Genomic DNA, 17690 nt, shown 5'->3' with positions numbered 1-17690 from the left:
GCTCTGACATGCACTTTGAACTGTGAAACCTTATATAGACAGGTCTGTGCCTTTCCAAATCATGTCCAATCAATTGAATTTACCACAAGTGGACTCCAATCAAGTTGTAGAAACATCTCAAGGATCATTAATGGAAACAGGATTCACCTGAGCTCAATTTTTAGTCTCATAGCAAAGGGTCTGAATACTTACGTAAATAAGGTATTTGTTTTTAATACCTTTGCACAAATTTCAAAACCTGTTTTCGCTCTGTCATTATGGGGTATTGTGTGTGGATTAATGAGTGGGGAAAAGAACTAAATTTGGGAAAGGTCAAAGGGTCTGAATTCTTTCCGAATGCACTGTATGTATATGGGATATATACATTTAATTTGAATTCGATATGATTAACTAAGAAACTAATGTGAGACTGCTATACTGTTAATAGTTTAGCATGATTAACATTCTGTTACATATAGACATTCCCGGCCCTTCACTAACTCACAAAAACAACAAATACAACAAATGCCTGAAACTTGACTGTGTGGTTGTGATCCCGTTCTGCAGGTTTGAGTGTGGACCGTCCGTGTGCACGAGCTGTGAAGGTGGACTGCCCATGTCCTATGGCCCAGATCGCAGCGCGTGGTGGGGTGGTGTGGGCCCTCAGCCAACACAGGGCCGTCTTCTACAGAGATGGCGATGGCCTCGGCAGCTCCTGCTCTGAGGGGGAAATGTGGAAGTATGACAAAATCAGGTAGGACCTTTTCTGAAAAAGAGAACCTGCGTGTCGTAGGCCCCAGTAACAGTGATAGTGGAGTTAGCTCTGGTCGGTTCTTGTGACACCCCTGTGGGTTGTGGTGTGGTCATTCCAGATAATTGTAATTCAACTGTGATTCTTTCACCTTTTTTGAAAAGAGGAAGGAAGACGTGTGTCATAGAGACCTAGTAGCAGTGAACGTTTAGTTAGTATGACCGACCAGGGTTCAAATCCAGATCTCCAGGCCGCCACAGGACTGTGTTAACCTGCTGAGCTAAATCCTCCTAGGCATTAGCTTGGGGAGCTAATGCAAGTCTTCAGGACTCAGGCAATGTTAGCTTTCTTTGCTGATCATTACATATTTCTGTGAATGTGTTTTTCCTCCTCCCAAAGTGAGAGTCAGAGTCTGGAGCCCATCTGTATAGCCCTGGGAGAGAGCAACACGGTTTGGGCTCTGGACACCAGCGGCAGTCTGTGGTTCAGGACTGGAGTCACTGCCAGGAAGCCCCAGGGGGAAGATGACCACTGGTGGCAGGTTGGTATCCTACAGACTGTGTTCAATGTTTTCCATACGTCGTCTATCTTGCACTATGATAATTTTTTAAGAGCATGTATTATTAAAGTCAAATTTAGGATGGTTTGCATTACAGACTTCATCCTGGGATGAGTATGGGTCTGGTGTCGACAGATATGGTCGCCTCGCTTCGAGTCCTTAGGAAACTATGCAGTATTTATTTATATATTTTTTTAATGTATTATTTCTTACATTATTACCCTAGGAAATCTTAAGTCTTATTACATACAGCCGGGAAGAACTATTGGATATAAGAGCGACGTCAACTTACCAACTTTACGATCAGGAATACGACTTTCCCAAAGCGGATCCTTTGTTCAGACCACAACCTAGGGCAACGTCGGCGCAGAAGAGACTGATGGAGCGGCCTCCTAGTCAGGCTCTGTAGGCGTGCAACACTGCCCCCCACTTCCGAATATACTACTCGCCCATGTCCAGTCTCTTGACAACAAGGTAGAGGAAATTAGGACAAGGGTTGCCTTACAGAGAGACATCAGAGATTGCAACATTCTCTGTTTCACCGTAACATGGCTCTCTGGAGACGTTGTCGAAATCGGTTCAGCCACTGGGCTTCTCCATGCATCACGCCAACCGAGATAAACACCTCTCTGGGAAGAAGAACCCTAACCAGAAACCATGGATGGATGGCAGCATTCATGCAAAACTGAAAGTGTTAACCACTACATTTAACCATGGAAAGAGGACTGGCAATATGTCCAAATATTAACGGTGTAGTTATTCCCTCCGCAAGGCAATCAAACCTGTGAAATGCCGGTACAGGGACAAAGTGGAGTCGCAATTCAAGGGCTCAGACACAAGACGTATGTGGCAGATTCTACAGGAAATCACGGACTACAAAAAGATAACCAGCCACGTCACAGACACCGACGTCACGCTTCCACATAAACTAAAAACCTTCTTTGCCCGCATTGAGGATAATACAGTGCCACTGTCGTGGCCCGCTAACAAGGTCTGCGGCCCCCCTATCCCTACAGGAAACAGCAGAGGGAGCACCTCCCCTATCCACATCGAATGGACAGTAGTGGAGAAGGTGGGAAGCTTCAAGTTTCTCAGCGTACACATCACAGACAAACTGAAATGGTCCACCCACACAAACAGTGTGGTGAAGAAAGTGCAACAGTGCCTCTTAAACCTCAGGAGGCTGATGGAATTTGGCTTGTCACTCAGAACCCTGACTAACTTTTACAGATGCTCAATCGAAAGCATCCTGTTGGGCTGTATCACCGTCTGGTACAGCAACTGCGCCACCTTCAACCGCAAGGTTCTCCAGAGGGTGGTGCGGTCTGCACAACGCATCACCGGGGGCAAACTACCTGCAGTCCAAGACACCAACAGCACCCTGATGTCACAGGAAGGCCAAAAAGATCATCAAGGACAACAACCACCTGAGCCACTGCCTGTTCACCCCACTACCATCCAGAAGGCGAGGTCAGTACAGGTGTATCAAAACTGGGACAGAGAGACCGAAAAACAGCTTTTTTTTCTCAAGGCCATCAGACCGCTAAACAGCAATCACTAACTCAGAGTGGCTGCTGCCTACATTGACACCCAATAAATGGATCACAAGTCACTTTAAACAATGCCACTTTAACATTGTTTACATATCTTACATTACTCGTCTCATATGTATATACTGTACCTTATACCATCTATTGCACCTTGCCTATGCCGCTCGGCCATCGCTCATCCACATATCTATATGTACATATTCTTATTCCATCCCTTTAGATTTGTGTGTATTAGGTAGTTGTTGGGAAATTATTCGATTACTTGTTAGATATTACTGCACTGTCGGAACCAGAAGCACAAGCTTTTCACTACACTCGCATTAACATCTATTAACCATGGCACAACTTCTAATGCTTATGCATTTCTGGCCTTTTGTTCCCTCCTCTTCCTCACCCACCCTCAGGTGAGCATCACAGACTATGTAGTGTTTGATCAGGGAAGTCTGTTCCAGACTCTGATCCAGGCCACTCAGAACATGGCCACAGCCACCAAGGCCCCGGTGGAGCGGGTTGCAGAGTGCCTCCGCATGGCCTTCCTGTCCCAGCAGTTCCAGTGCCAGCCCAGCCTGGTCTCCTCCAACACCAGCGGCGTCTGGATTGCATCCGGCAGGAACAACTTCCATGTCGCCAAGGGCAGCCTCAGCGGTATGAATTTATGAAACCTCAATACTTGCATTAGCTTTCCAAGCTAATGCCTAGGCTTTAGCTCAGTGGGTTAACACAGATGCTCAGTCATGGGGAATTTTTGTTTTCTGCATTGGAATGCAATTTATGGAATGCACTTTCTGACATGACTACACTTCACAGAACTTAATCAGCTAAGCATTTGGGGCGGCAGCGTAGCCTAGTGGTTAGAGCGTTGGACTAGTAACCGAAAGGTTGCAAGGTCAAATCCCCGAGCTGACAAGGTACAAATCTGTCGTTCTGCCTCTGAACAGGCAGTTAACCTACTGTTCCTAGGCCGTCATTGAAAATAAGAATTTGTTCTTAACTGACTTGCCTAGTAAAATAAAGGTTAAAAAAAAATAAAAAATAAAAAAAAAGCATTGCTTTATTGGCACCTTCTCTGTTTTAAGTCAGTGTGGTGGACAGGGACTTTTGTGTGAATACTGCAGTGTGTTCAGTGTGACAGTGATGTGTTGTGACCCCACAGGTACATTCTGGCAGGGTGTGGTACCCAGAGGAACCGTCTCAGCCACTAAGTGGGCATTCGTCTATTCCTCGGCTGTACTCAGTAAAGAAGGTAATACACAAAACACAATATTGTAATACAAACATAACACGCACTACCCACCCTCCACCTGATGGCAACAACCCATCTCAAATACAGTGGTGAGAACAAGTATTTGATACACTGCCGATTTTGCAGGTTTTCCTACTTACAAAGCATGTAGAGGTCTGTAATTTTTATCATAGGTACACTTTAACTGTGAGAGACTGAATCTAAAACAAAAATCCAGAAAATCACATTGTATGATTTTTAAGTAATTCATTTGCATTATTGCATGACATATGTATTTGATCACCTGCCAACCAGTTAGAATGCCGGCTCTCACAGACCTGTTAGTTTTTCTTTAAGAAGCCCTCCTGTTCTCCACTCATTACCTCTATTAACTGCACCTGTTTGAACTCGTTACCTGTATAAAAGACACCTGTCCACACACTCAATCAAACAGACTCCAACCTCTCCACAATGGCCAAGACCAGGGATAAAAGGACATCAGGGATAAAATTGTAGACCTGCACAAGGCTGGGATGGGCTACAGGACAATAGGCAAGCAGCTTGGTGAGAAGGCAACAACTGTTGGCGCAATTATTAGAAAATGGAAGAAGTTCAAGATGACGGTCAATCACCCTCGGTCTGGGGCTCCATGCAAGATCTCACCTCGGGGGGCATCAATGATCATGAGGAAGGTGAGGGATCAGCCCAGAACTACATGGCAGGACCTGGTCAATGACCTGAAGAGAGCTGGGACCACAGTCTCAAAGAAAACCATTAGTAACACACTACGGCGTCATGGATTAAAATCCTGCAGCGCACGCAAGATCCCCCTGCTCAAGCCAGCGCATTTCCAGGCCCGTCTGAAGTTTGCCTTTGACCATCTGGATGAACCAGACGAGGAATGGGAGAAGGTCTGATGAGACAAAAATAGAGCTTTTTGGTTTAAAATCCACTTGCCGTGTTTGGAGAAAGAAGAAGGATGAGTACAACCCCAAGAACACCATCCCAACCGTGAAGCATGGAAGTTCTGCTTTTCTGATGTATCAAATACTTATGTCATGCAATAAAATGCAAATTAATTACTTAAAAATCATACAATGTGATTTTCTGGATTTTTGTTTTAGATTCCGTCTCTCACAGTTGAAGTGTACCTATGATAAAAATTACAGACCTACCTAAGTAGGAAAACCTGCAAAATCGGCAGTGTATCAAATACTTGTTCTCCCCACTGTATATTAACAGAAATAAGGAAGACCACATTTACATTCCATACTGTCCCCTGTTATCTGTGTCTCTCTGAGTAGTGACATCTGTCGCTGTTATCTGTGTCTGTGTTGTACATCACCAATATGTGACTGACTGTCTCTGTGTCTCTGCAGGGAGCTTCCTGTGGCTGGGCCAGAGCAGGAAAGACCTGTTCTGTGTTTGGGACCAGGATGGTCAGATGCACCCCACCACAGTCCAACTGCCCCAGGACACAGAGATGGTCCAGCTCTCTGCCTGCCGCGATGCCCTGTGGGGATTGGACCAACAGGGCCGCGCCCACATCCGCACCCTCTCCACTAGCTGCCCCACCGGCATGCACTGGAACCTACTGGACCTCAGCCAGCTCGGTAAGGCCACCCTCTTCACATTTAGAAATAACACTGGGCAGATGACAAGCTAGGGTAGCTAAGTATAGACTAGATGGCTCTGCTAGATGCTCAATGCAGAAATCATTTTGTTTGGCGCATTGGTGATTGTGTTCCCTCACAGGGAGGTTGATTGCAGTATTTCTGTGGTGTTTCCTCTGTTTTGTGGGAAAACAAAATGTTTGCCACATTTCATTATACTGCAGTAACTCATTAATTTGGTCTGCAGATATTAAAGGAACAGTTAGTTGTGTATATATTGGCAATAGGTGTTATTTTTTACAGCCATTACATAACTGATCAGGCTAGGACATCTGTTCCTAGTCTCACATGCTTATCTAGTAGATGTTGTATCTAGCACATGTTGTATGTCAAGTCTGTCAAATGTCAGCCTGTCTTTTGGTGTCAGTTGCATGTAGCTGCATACTTTCACACGGCCATCTTAGTGTCCCCACCAGCTCCGGTTGTGTCCCCCGGTCGGCTACGATTCTGACGACTCCTATCTGCCGACCGTCTGACTCTGACCTAATTCACGTCTCTATAGACCCTTTTCCAGTACACGACATACCGACGTCACACACAGATTCGCGCCACTCTTGGCGGCAGTAAGAAAGCCATTGCCATCTGCGCACATTCAACAAACAAGCATTATATTAAGCAGGACATTCATATAAGCCTTAAAATCCAATTATAATCCAAATGTAGTGTGAAATGCACCCGTAACATGTAAAGAGAGACGTTTTTTGCTGGCCTTCTGTAAGATCTTCCCCTTGTTCTGCCACCAACTTGTGCACATCGCCCTCTTGCGACAGTGTTTGTAAACACAGAAAGGGGTCTATATGAGGTTGTCTTTCTAGTCCTAGTCACATCCTTTGGCAATGCAGGGAGATAAATAAACTAGCAGGATCTGGACTTTAAAGGTAAGAGCCAGGTAGGTAGAAAGACTGTCTTACAACAGTGTATGAAGACCTGTTTTGTCCTCCTCTTGATTGGCCACGGACACAGGTTCTACAGGCTGTTGTCAGATATCACTCGCTTCCCCACTTTTACGTTGGAGGTGTTTATTTTCTTGGTATTGGCAGCTGGTACTTACATAAGACTTGTTTTGTATTAAGGTCCTCCTTGAGCAAGGTGTCAAAGTTCAGGCTAGGTATGGAAATTATCAAGTCAAGGGTACAATCACTGAGACTGACCTGTCAATACTCCATGCTGAAGGAATGTCAGATAAGTTCACCAAAGAAAAATACCTAATCTGCTTTTATGTTGAAGTGTTGTTTATATGGCCTTTAGTTTGTTTGCACCACATCTCAAGCAGTAAGCTGACATGTCTGCAGAGAACACATGATCCTAAACAGATATTGGACCGATGTGTTACTCTCATTTGGCAGACGGCCTAATCTTTAACAACTCAGTCCCTACTAGGCTTGATAATATTGAGTATCAGTGATATTTGACATTGACGATATATGGTTAAGATATTGTGATATGCAAGACGATACTATATTTGAACTTTACAAATCAAAAGGGTGCAGTTTTATTAGTTATGCTGTATCAATGTTCATAGTCTAATACATTTTCTATTTTTATGTATTTATTTATGAGAAGGCAACTAAGGTCACAAATTAGCAAAAATTGCACAGTCTGGAATGATTTACTACTCATTAACAGCGCAAAACGATATTGGATACCAGTGATATGTGGAAGTAGCATTACCTTGGAATAGGTCTACCCAAATTTTGCCCAACCAACCCTCCATTCTTAGAGTTCAGTGTTAGCTTACTTTCCATGGATTTGAAATGATCTAATAGCACATAGGTTTCTACCCATGGCTAGATCCACCAGGGTCTTGGTAGAAGCTTCAGTATTTGTTGAAGAGGTTCAGGTTGTATATGTTCTGCTGCTGGAAAGTGGCGGGTGCAAATTGACGGCCATGTGACGACAGCAGACAGCTGTAGCCAGGTCCTATTGGGCTCTGTGTGCATCACGATGTAACATGAGCGGGGAAGGAGCTGAGAGTGCACTCACTTTTAGCCCTGTTCTGTTAGTGTCATTGACCACATGATCTAAGTCTCCATACTAGAACGCTGCACAGGGACATAGTGTTTTTGACACCTTTCACAGTTCAGTATAGTTCATGAAGGGTAGTTTAGAAAGTGATGCCATATTGACATTTGCAAGTGTAGCTTCTTTTACGTAAGATGTTCATTGGGTGTAAAACATTTTTTATTATTTTTATTATAAAAGGTTGATTTCCATTTTATAGAGGTCAGAGTTGAAAGGGTGATGTCCAAGGTTATGAATGTCTAGAAAACATTAGTCCTTGACCTGAGCTTTGAAGACCACTCTGAGCAGCCAAGCATAGAAGCTGCAACCCGATATACACTTCAGAAAGATACAAAGACATGTTTAGGCTTTGCCCTGAGACATGGCTGAAGACCATGTGTCTATAGTCTTGACTCAGGGAACGTTTAGGACTAATCTTTTCTGAGAATGGATTCTGCCCAGAAGTTCCAAGAGTATTTCTATAGGTTATCCATGATTAACATATGAGGTCTTCCTGGGTTATCTGTATTTGGAAAGGTGGAAATCCTGATCTTCTGACAGCCTGGTTAAGTATGATATTAGCACGGGTTATGATGGTTAAAGAAGTCCCAGCAGATATGACAGCTACCTATCTACAGTTTAGAAGTTGCCCCCTGCCCCAGTCTCTCCCCACACAGACCTTTGTTACAGAATGTCAAATAGCTTAATCAAATAGTGATAATGTGATACATGGAAAGAGCAATGACTCACCTCTGGAAGGGTTGTCCATTAACCATTCCACAAAATAACTAAAGACAAGCAACTTTGATGCCTCTGTCTCCATAGCCTACTTCACAAATGAATTCACTTAATTTGAGTCCACAACCTTACCTGAAGATGAAAATACAATGTTTTTAAGGGATGAAGCCATTTTATGTTCAGTTGAAATAATTTGGCTTATTTGCCTTGGTTAAAACCCCTTGGCCTTCACCCAGTACCCTTCCCTGAACTTAGTCACTTGCCGGCTATTACCCGGTTACTCAACCCTGCACATTAGAGGCTGTTGCCCTATGTACTGGTCACTTTAATAATGGAACACTGGTCACTTTAATATTGTTTACATACTGTATTCTGGTCAAGGCCATCCTATTAAACTATTGCTATACATATACTATTCTATCCTACCTATTCTACCGATATGCTACATATTCTAACCACATACTGTCCATAATGTCTATACATCCCATCACATATACACAGTTGAAGTTGGAAGTTTACATACACCTTAACCAAATGCATTTAAACTCAGTTTTTCACAATTCCTGACATTTAATCCTAGTAAAAATCCCCTGTCTTAGGTCAGTTAGGATAACCACTTTATTTTAAGAATGTGAAATGTTAGAATAAAAGTAGAGAGAATTATTTATTTCAGCTTATTTCTTTCATCACATTGCCTTAAACAATTTCAACTTGGGTCAAACATTTCGGGTAGCCTTCCACAAGCTTCCCACAATAAGTTGTGTGAATTTTGGCCCATTCCCCCTGACAGAGCTGATGTAACAGAGTCAGGTTTGTGCGTCACCTTGCTCGCACATGCTTTTTCAGTTCTGCCCTCAAATTTTCTATAGGATTGAGGTCAGGGCTTTGTGATGGCCACTCCAATACCTTGACTTTGTTGTCCTTAAGCCATTTTGCCACAACTTTGGAAGTATGCTTGGGGTTATTGTCCATTTGGAAGACCCGTTTGCGTCCAAGCTTTAACTTCCAGACGAATGTTGCTTCAATATATCCACATAATTTTTGTTCCTCATGACGCCATCTATATTGTGAAGTGCACCAGTCCCTCCTGCAGCAAAGCACCCCCACAACATCATGCTTCCACCCCTGTGCTTCACGGTTGGGATGGTGTTCTTCGGCTTGCAAGCGTCCCCCTTTTTCCTCCAAACATAATGGTCCTTATGGCCAAACAGTTCTATTTTTGTTTCATCAGACCAGAGGACATTTCTCCAAAAGTACAATCTTTGTCCCCATGTGCAGTTGCAAACCGTAGTCTGGCTTTTTTATGGCGGTTTTGGAGCAGTGGCTTCTTCCTTTCTGAGCGGCCTTTCAGGTTTTGTCGATATAGGACTTGTTTTACTGTGCATATAGATACTTTTGTACCTGTTTCCTCCAGCATCTTCACAAGGTCCTTTGCTGCTGTTCTGGGATTGATTTGCACATTTCGCACTATAGTAGGTTCATCTCTAGGAGACAGAATGCATCTCCTTCCTGAGCGGTATGACGGCTGCGTGGTCCCTTAGTGTTTGTACTTGTGTACTATTGTTTGTACAGATGAACGTGGTACCTTCAGGCTTTTGGAAATGGCTCCCAAGGATGAACCAGACTTGTGGGGGTCTACAATTTTTTTCTGAGGCTGATTTCATTTGATTTTCCCATGATGTCAAGCAAAGAGGCACTGGGTTTGAAGGTAGGCCTTGAAATACATCCACAGGTACACCTCCAATTGACTCAAATAGTGTAAATTAGCTTCTAAAGCCATGACAATTTCATGGGGTTTCCAAGCTGTTTAAGGCACAGTCAACTTCTGACCCACTGGAATTGTGATACAGTGAATAAATAATGTGTCTGTAAACAATTGTTGGAAAAATGACTTGTGTCATGCACAAAGTAGATGTCCAAACCGATTTGCCAAAACTATAGTTTGTTAACAAGACATTTGTGGAGTGGTTGAAAAACGAGTTTTAATGACGCCAACCTAAGTGTATGTAGACTGTATATACACACACACACACAGTACCAGTCAAAAGTTTGGACACACCTACTCATTCAAGGGTTTTTATTTTTACTATTTTCTACAGTTTAGAATAATAGTGAAGACAGCAAAACTATGAAATAACCTGTAGCACTCACGTCTTTAACCCTGAAATGCTTTGAAAGGCTGGTCATGGCTCACATCAACACCATTATCCCAGAAACCCTAGACCCACTCAATTTGTATACCGCACCAACAGATCTACAGATGATGCAATCCCTATTGCACTCCACACTGCCCTTTCCCACCTGGACATAAAGAACACCTACGTGAGAATGCTATTCATTGACTACAGCTCAGCGTTCAACACCATAGTACCCTCAGCTCATCAATAAGCTAAGGACCCTGGGACTAAACACCTCCCTCTACAAATAGATCCTAGACTTCCTGGTGGTAAGGGTAGGTAACAACACATCCGCCACACTGATCCTCAACACGGGGGGGCCCTCAGGGGTGCATGCTCAGTCCCCTCCTGTACTCCCTGTTCACTCATGGCTGCACGGCCAGGCACGACTCCAACACCATCATTAAGTGTGCCGATGACACAACAGTGGTAGGTCTGATCACTGACAATGATGAGACAGCCTATAGGGAGGATGTCAGAGACCTGACCGTGTGGTGCCAGGACAACAACCTCTCCCTCAATGTGATCAAGACAAAGGAGATGCATGTGGACTCCAGGAAAAGGATGACCGAGCACACCCCCATTATCACGACAAGGGCTGTAGTGGAGCAGATTGGGAGCTTCAAGTTCCTTGACGTCCACATCACTCCCATTTCAGATAACTCTTTCAAGTGTTTGCATCATCAACATGCCTCCTCCTGTTCTAAGCGATGTGTTTAGATTAAAAGGACTGCCCAACAGATGTCATCAATATGATTGTATATCATAGAGGAGCATCAAGGTTAGTATGACAATTTAATAAACCAGTTAAATTAATCAATTTCCTTCCCCAGAGGTGTCTGTGAGGACATCCAGCATGTTGACCTCCTCTCTGTGTTGCCTGCCTATGTTCATATTCTCTTTGCAACATCACATGCCCTATTAAGTTTGGGAAAGGTAAATCATATCACACTTCTCCACTGGCTGTTTTATGCAAATGTGAGCTATTAAAAATTATTGGTAAGAGAGAAACCCTGTTTGTGAGTTTATTTATATTTACAGAGGAAAAATAGACCAAGGAACGACTTCCAGGAGTTATTCTGCTTGGCTGTGCTCTAAGAATGGTCCAGTGACAGGTCTTGACCTATACATTTGTCACATACATTTCAAGGCCTGCAATGGCAGCACAATGTACTTCACTCACTGAATGTTTAAAGTAGACGTAGCTTGGTCATTGTTTGTTTAGAGGTCGCTCATCCCAATAGTCAGATTCTGTAATCTGTGCGAGATTACTGTGACATAATAGTGTTTTGTCACATGGGCTTAGTGTGCTGTGTTGTGCTTCAATAAGCAATAGCCATGGCTGTGGTTGCTGTGTTAGGCTGCTTACTAAACAATAGTAATAGAGACTTCTACATACTCTATATTACTCCCAGTTAAAATTAGCCTATTATCAAAGCTGGTTACATCATTTTGTAAAATATCTCTGCTATTATTAGATGTCTGAACCAATGTTTCTGCACAGTAGTGCCGCCTTCAGCTTCTTGGAAGTCTTTCTTCATGACATTGAAGAACTGACTTTGGTTTGCTTTGTCTTGCAGATCAGGTAAGGCTGGTCAGCGTATCGTGTGGCAGTCAGAACGTGTGGGCGTGTGATGGCAATGGGATGGTCTATTTCCGCGTCGGTACGCAACCCCTCAACCCCAGCATGATGCTTCCTGCCTGGATCTGTATCCAACCACCAGAGCAGGTAAAGCCAGTCTAACCACAGTGCATAGGGTCTTACATGGGTCTTTCTATGAACTAGGACACCAGTGAGCATTTATTTGATTGGACAACTGTTTGGAGCTTTTACAAAGTCATTAATAAATAAATCAAATGTATGTGAATGCATTAAGATATAAAGGATGAACATGCAAACATTCAATATAATTCATAAATTGAATTAAAACATGTTTAAACTCTTTTTCATGCTTAGTCTTCACAGATATGGCAATATGTTATATAGTAAGCTCTTAACAATCAAATTACACTTTGACCCTGATCCTGTGAAATTGCTGTTTTTGTATGGAGATCTCGGAAGTGTACTGTAACCTGGTATCATTTCGTATCTCTATGTTATGGTGTGAAAACAGTTTATGGGCACACATATCCAAAATGATGTATGTGATTGCAAAATCCAATGCTTCAAACAGAAAGAGTTACTTTAATATGATTAATAAAGCAAAAATCGATACTGTCATTGACAGGGTTCTTCAGTAATTACATAATAGTTATTTGATGCACGTTTGCTATCTAGCTGTTTAGTTACATGGGGACATTATCATGCAACATCAGCTGATTCAGGATGTTCTGAATGACAGTTGTGGAAAAGAGCTTGTGTGATACTGCATGTGATTTAACAACTGCCAAGGTGCGGGAATTAATGTTTATTTCAAGGATTGACAGAACATTTTTGTGTCTGTTGTTATGGTGGTCAATATAATTAGCCTAATTCTTGGACAACATTAAGTCAAGATACCGGAGTTAAGATTACGGTCCATGTACATTTTGATCTCTTGTTTTCCATAGTTAAATGGAGCAATCGGGAATGTGTGTAACGTTCTGAGTGTAGTGGGTGAGAAGTCAGGCGCAGGAAGCAGAGAGTTCAGGGTAGTGCTACTTTAATGCACAAAACGGCGAACATAAGCCAACCCCACGAAACACAGGGCGTATAATAAAACAAACGCCCCAAACATGGGGACTTAAAATGTCCATCAAAACCCACGAAATGGGAAAACACGTAACCCACAGACGTGCACACAAGTTACACAAAACAGAAGGTCACAATAATTAATCCCGCACAAAGAACCAGGCGGGCCGGCTGACTAATAAAGCCTCACTAATTATACCCAACTCAAAACAGGTGTACTCAATAAACACATAAGGAGGGGGAGGAAAGAATCAGTGGCAGCTAGTAGGCCGGCGACGCCGAGCGCCACCCGAACGGGAAGGGGAGCCACCTTCGGTCGGAGTCGTGACAATGTGAAAACGGCTGTTTATTAGGTTTTGAATGGAAATCAAAATAAAAATGTATATTTTTTGCTTATAAACCTCAAAAACAACTTGCTATTTTGATGTTCAAAATTGGTTGGAGTTTAATGTAGAATGCCTGGTCAAGTGCACAGCCAACACTTTATGTGCTTTCAAAGTAGGTCACCCTTCTACCTTCTGTGAATCAATTCATTCATTAATTAATAGCTGCCCATACCGTGCCACAATGGCAAGATAAAGTAAGATTTCTCCGTTCCTGCATACGATTTAGTGTGTATTGACTTATTAATGAACTGATGTTACTGTAAATGGTTAGCGTACTGATATATCCTAGCTAACCATTGATTATCTTATTAAATGATGCTATGGGGCCAAAACAATAGTATCTGTTGCTAGACTAGAGATATACCCCTAGCTATAGTTAGTATTTGGTTGCACATCTAACTAGCTGGAAAGAAGCAAGGGTGTAAATATATCCTATCACTGTTTAAAGCTGGTCTCCAGCTACCCAGACCTGTCTGATCAGCCTGGTAGGGTGCTGTGGGTGTGTCCAGCTACCCAGACCTGTCTGATCAGCCTGGTAGGGTGCTGTGGGTGTGTCCAGCTACCCAGACCTGTCTGATCAGCCTGGTAGGGTGCTGCGCGTGTGTCCAGCTTACACCTGTGCAAATCCGTATGCATAACAATGGAATTAAACATCCAACCAATGCCTCAGGAGTTGTGCTGTAGATCCACCATACACGCAGAGGGTTGTGTGGGGTTCTGTCCAGAAACAACCCCTAGCCGCTGAGAATTGGACAGGTGTAAGCTATACCATCAAAATTACACCAAGCCTATCGAAGGGTAGGTGGAGCTCTCACTATGCCACCACCCATCAATCCCTCTCAGATCTCCACAAGTGTCTAGACTCTGGGCAGTAGGGACTATGGGTTGTTTCTGGACAGGCCATGGGTGTTATGGTAGCTCAGTCAGTCTGGCACTGTCAAAAAAATGTAATAACTGTCAAATACTTGAGAGAGTGGGGGGTGAGTGATGCAGCAGTTTTTTTATTTTGTTTTTATTTAACCTTTATTTAACTGGGAAAGTCAGTTAAGAATAAATTCTTATTTACAATGATGACCTACTCGGGCCAAACCCGGATGATGCTGGGCCAATTGTGCACCGCCCTATGGGACTCCCAATCACGGCCGGTTGTGATACAGCCTGGAATCGAACCAGGGTCTGTAGTGATGCCTCTAGCTCTGAGATGCAGTGCATTAGACCACTGTGCCACTCATGTTAGAGAGTGATGGGTGAGGGATGTGTCCTCCGTTCCTCACCTTCCTCTCAAAGCACATTGGGGTAGACGAAGGAAGGTTCTTCCTCTTAGGCTTCAATGCACTTTCAAGGAGAGACAAGAAGTGGAGGGGATAAGGATAGAGGAAGCAAGAATGCGATGTCTAGTTTTCACACACTTCTTGAAGAGTTTACTAATTATAATGATTTAATTATTGGCTATTATTATTGTCAATTATGTTATTTACAGAACCCACTGTATTATATTATTACATTGACTATTAGAAAATAGAGATGCTGTTGATCTTTTTCATTCTAATGGAAGGTTAAGCATGGCTATAAATGATAGAGAAGTTCACTAAAGCACAAACAGACCTGGCTACTAGGCATGACAAAAAAAACATGCAGTATCAATGTTAGATGTGACATTTGAATTACATGTAGATGTTTTGTTGTTGCTAGGAGTTATGGTCTCATTGTGCCTTTTATACACTCATATTCCTTTTACATGTGAAGCTGCAAGAAAATCATATTTAAATGTATATCAAACCATTTTGAAGTGTTGACCCTGATGTCACAAATTGGCCCCTTTTATTTATAGAAAGACCAATATGATTGCCTACATTGTACATCTGCCTGCATTTGATTAATACAGTGATGGTTGCTTATGTATTTTATGTTTAAGTCAATCCTCATATCTTCAGACTGTTAAAGAAAATTGTCTTAGCATTTTACTATAGATATTGATGATAAAGTCATTCTGGAGACATACCAGACAAAAATATTTGACCCTCACACTGAGTTTATAGTTCAGCCCATGATATCTCCTGTTGTGCTGTGTTGTTGACACCGTCATGGTTTTCTGCTCCATCAGCCACTAGGAGTGCATTTTATTAGAATCCACACCAGTCCCAATGACAGCATGCTGTGGGCCATGGACAACAGAGGGAATGTACATGTCCGCACTGGAATCACGGACGAGATGCCTATCGGCACAGACTGGGAACACATTCCAGGTGAATGACCTGAAGATTGACCAACTAGTCAGACATCCAACGATAATTAATAACACCTTTTGTCCGACTCCAAAGACTATGTAATCTACATATTCATAAGTGGAAGATCAGACACCCATTCATAAAACCTTTGTCCAAAGACTAGATCATAATTTTTCCTTTCATTTATCCAAATTATTCCCAGGCTTGCAGGCCAGTCAGCTGGTGCTGAGTGTGAAGACTGTTTGGGTGCGCTGCCCCAACGGGGAGGTGGCGAGGCGCTATGGTATCACTGAAAAGAACCCAGCAGGGGACTACTGGAAGAAGATACCAGGCCTGGTCAACTGGCTGACAGGTGAGTGATGAGAGAGAGGTGAGTGATGAGAGAGAGGTGAGTGATGAGAGAGAGGTGAGTGATGAGAGAGAGGTGAGTGATGAGAGAGAGGTGAGTGATGAGGAGAGGTGAGTGATGAGAGAGAGGTGAGTGATGAGGGAGGGAGAGAGAGGTGAGTGATGAGGGAGAGAGAGGTGAGTGATGAGGGAGAGAGAGAGAGAGAGAGAGGTGATGAGAGAGAGAGAGAGAGAGAGAGTGAGTGATGAGAGAGAGAGAGAGAGGTGAGTGATGAGGGAGGGAGAGAGAGGTGAGTGATGAGAGAGAGAGGTGAGTGATGAGGGAGGGAGAGAGAGGTGAGTGATGAGGGAGGGAGGGAGAGAGAGGTGAGGGAGGGAGGGAGGGAGGGAGTGGTGAGTGATGAGGCTGAGTGAGTGATGAGGCTGAGTGAGTAATGAGTCACCACCATCCATAGCATGACGAGACCCAGTCTCATCTACACCACCATCCATAGCATGACTAGGCCCAGCCTCATCTACACTACCATCCATGAGAGAGAGTGCACCAGAGGTGGGTGGGTGAGTGAGAGAGAGCGCGCCAGAGGTGGGTGGGTGAGGGAGAGAGAGATGGAGAGGGAGCGAGCGCGAGAAACAGAGTGCGAGAGAGCCAGAGCCAGAGCGAGAGCGAGCGCGACAGAGGTGAGTGAGAGAGAGCACGCCAGAGGTGAGAGAGAGAGCTGAGTGAGTGAGGGAGAGCGCCAGAGGTGAGTGAGTGAGTAAGGGAGAGCGCGCCAGAGGTGAGTGAGTGAGTGAGGGAGAGAGAGCGCGCCAGAGGTGAGTGAGTGAGTGAGGGAGAGAGAGCGCGCCAGAGGTGAGTGAGTGAGTGAGGGAGAGAGCGCGCGCCAGAGGTGAGTGAGTGAGGGAGAGAGAGCGCGCCAGAGGTGAGTGAGTGAGGGAGAGAGAGCGCGCCAGAGGTGAGTGAGTGAGGGAGAGAGAGCGCGCCAGAGGTGAGTGAGTGAGGGAGAGAGAGCGCGCCAGAGGTGAGGGAGTGAGGGAGAGAGAGCGCGCCAGAGGTGAGTGAGTGAGGGAGAGAGCCGCCAGAGGTGAGGAAGTGAGGAAGTGAGAGAGGGAGCGCGCCAGAGGTGAGGGAGAGCGCGCCAGAGGTGAGGAAGTGAGGGAGTGCGCGCCAGAGGTGAGGAAGTGAGGGAGAGCGCGCCAGAGGTGAGTGAGTGAGGGAGAGCGCGCCAGAGGTGAGTGAGTGAGGGAGAGCGCGCCAGAGGTGAGTGAGTGAGGGAGAGCGCGCCAGAGGTGAGTGAGTGAGGGAGAGCGCGCCAGAGGTGAGTGAGTGAGTGAGGGAGAGCGCGCCAGAGGTGAGTGAGTGAGTGAGGGAGAGCGCGCCAGAGGTGAGTGAGTGAGTGAGTGAGTGAG

General features: G+C 44.3%; 1 protein-coding gene across 1 annotated transcript in view; it reads left to right on the top strand.

The window, feature by feature from the left end:
* The window catches only part of LOC112256824 (tectonin beta-propeller repeat-containing protein 2), a 36977-nt gene that overhangs the window by 16771 nt on the left and 2516 nt on the right, over positions 1 to 17690 (top strand). Inside the window, exons 12-19 of the mRNA XM_024430354.2 lie at positions 547 to 733; positions 1130 to 1271; positions 3244 to 3484; positions 3993 to 4082; positions 5441 to 5674; positions 12231 to 12379; positions 15812 to 15953; positions 16138 to 16287. Coding sequence (XP_024286122.1) covers positions 547 to 733; positions 1130 to 1271; positions 3244 to 3484; positions 3993 to 4082; positions 5441 to 5674; positions 12231 to 12379; positions 15812 to 15953; positions 16138 to 16287 — 1335 coding nt within the window. The remainder of the gene's footprint in view (positions 1 to 546; positions 734 to 1129; positions 1272 to 3243; positions 3485 to 3992; positions 4083 to 5440; positions 5675 to 12230; positions 12380 to 15811; positions 15954 to 16137; positions 16288 to 17690) is intronic.

Source organism: Oncorhynchus tshawytscha, linkage group LG08 (genome assembly GCF_018296145.1).
Source record: "Oncorhynchus tshawytscha isolate Ot180627B linkage group LG08, Otsh_v2.0, whole genome shotgun sequence".
Taxonomy (NCBI): domain Eukaryota; kingdom Metazoa; phylum Chordata; class Actinopteri; order Salmoniformes; family Salmonidae; genus Oncorhynchus; species Oncorhynchus tshawytscha.
The sequence above is the reverse complement of the archived record's forward strand: the minus strand, read 5'-3'. Positions and strand labels throughout refer to the sequence as shown.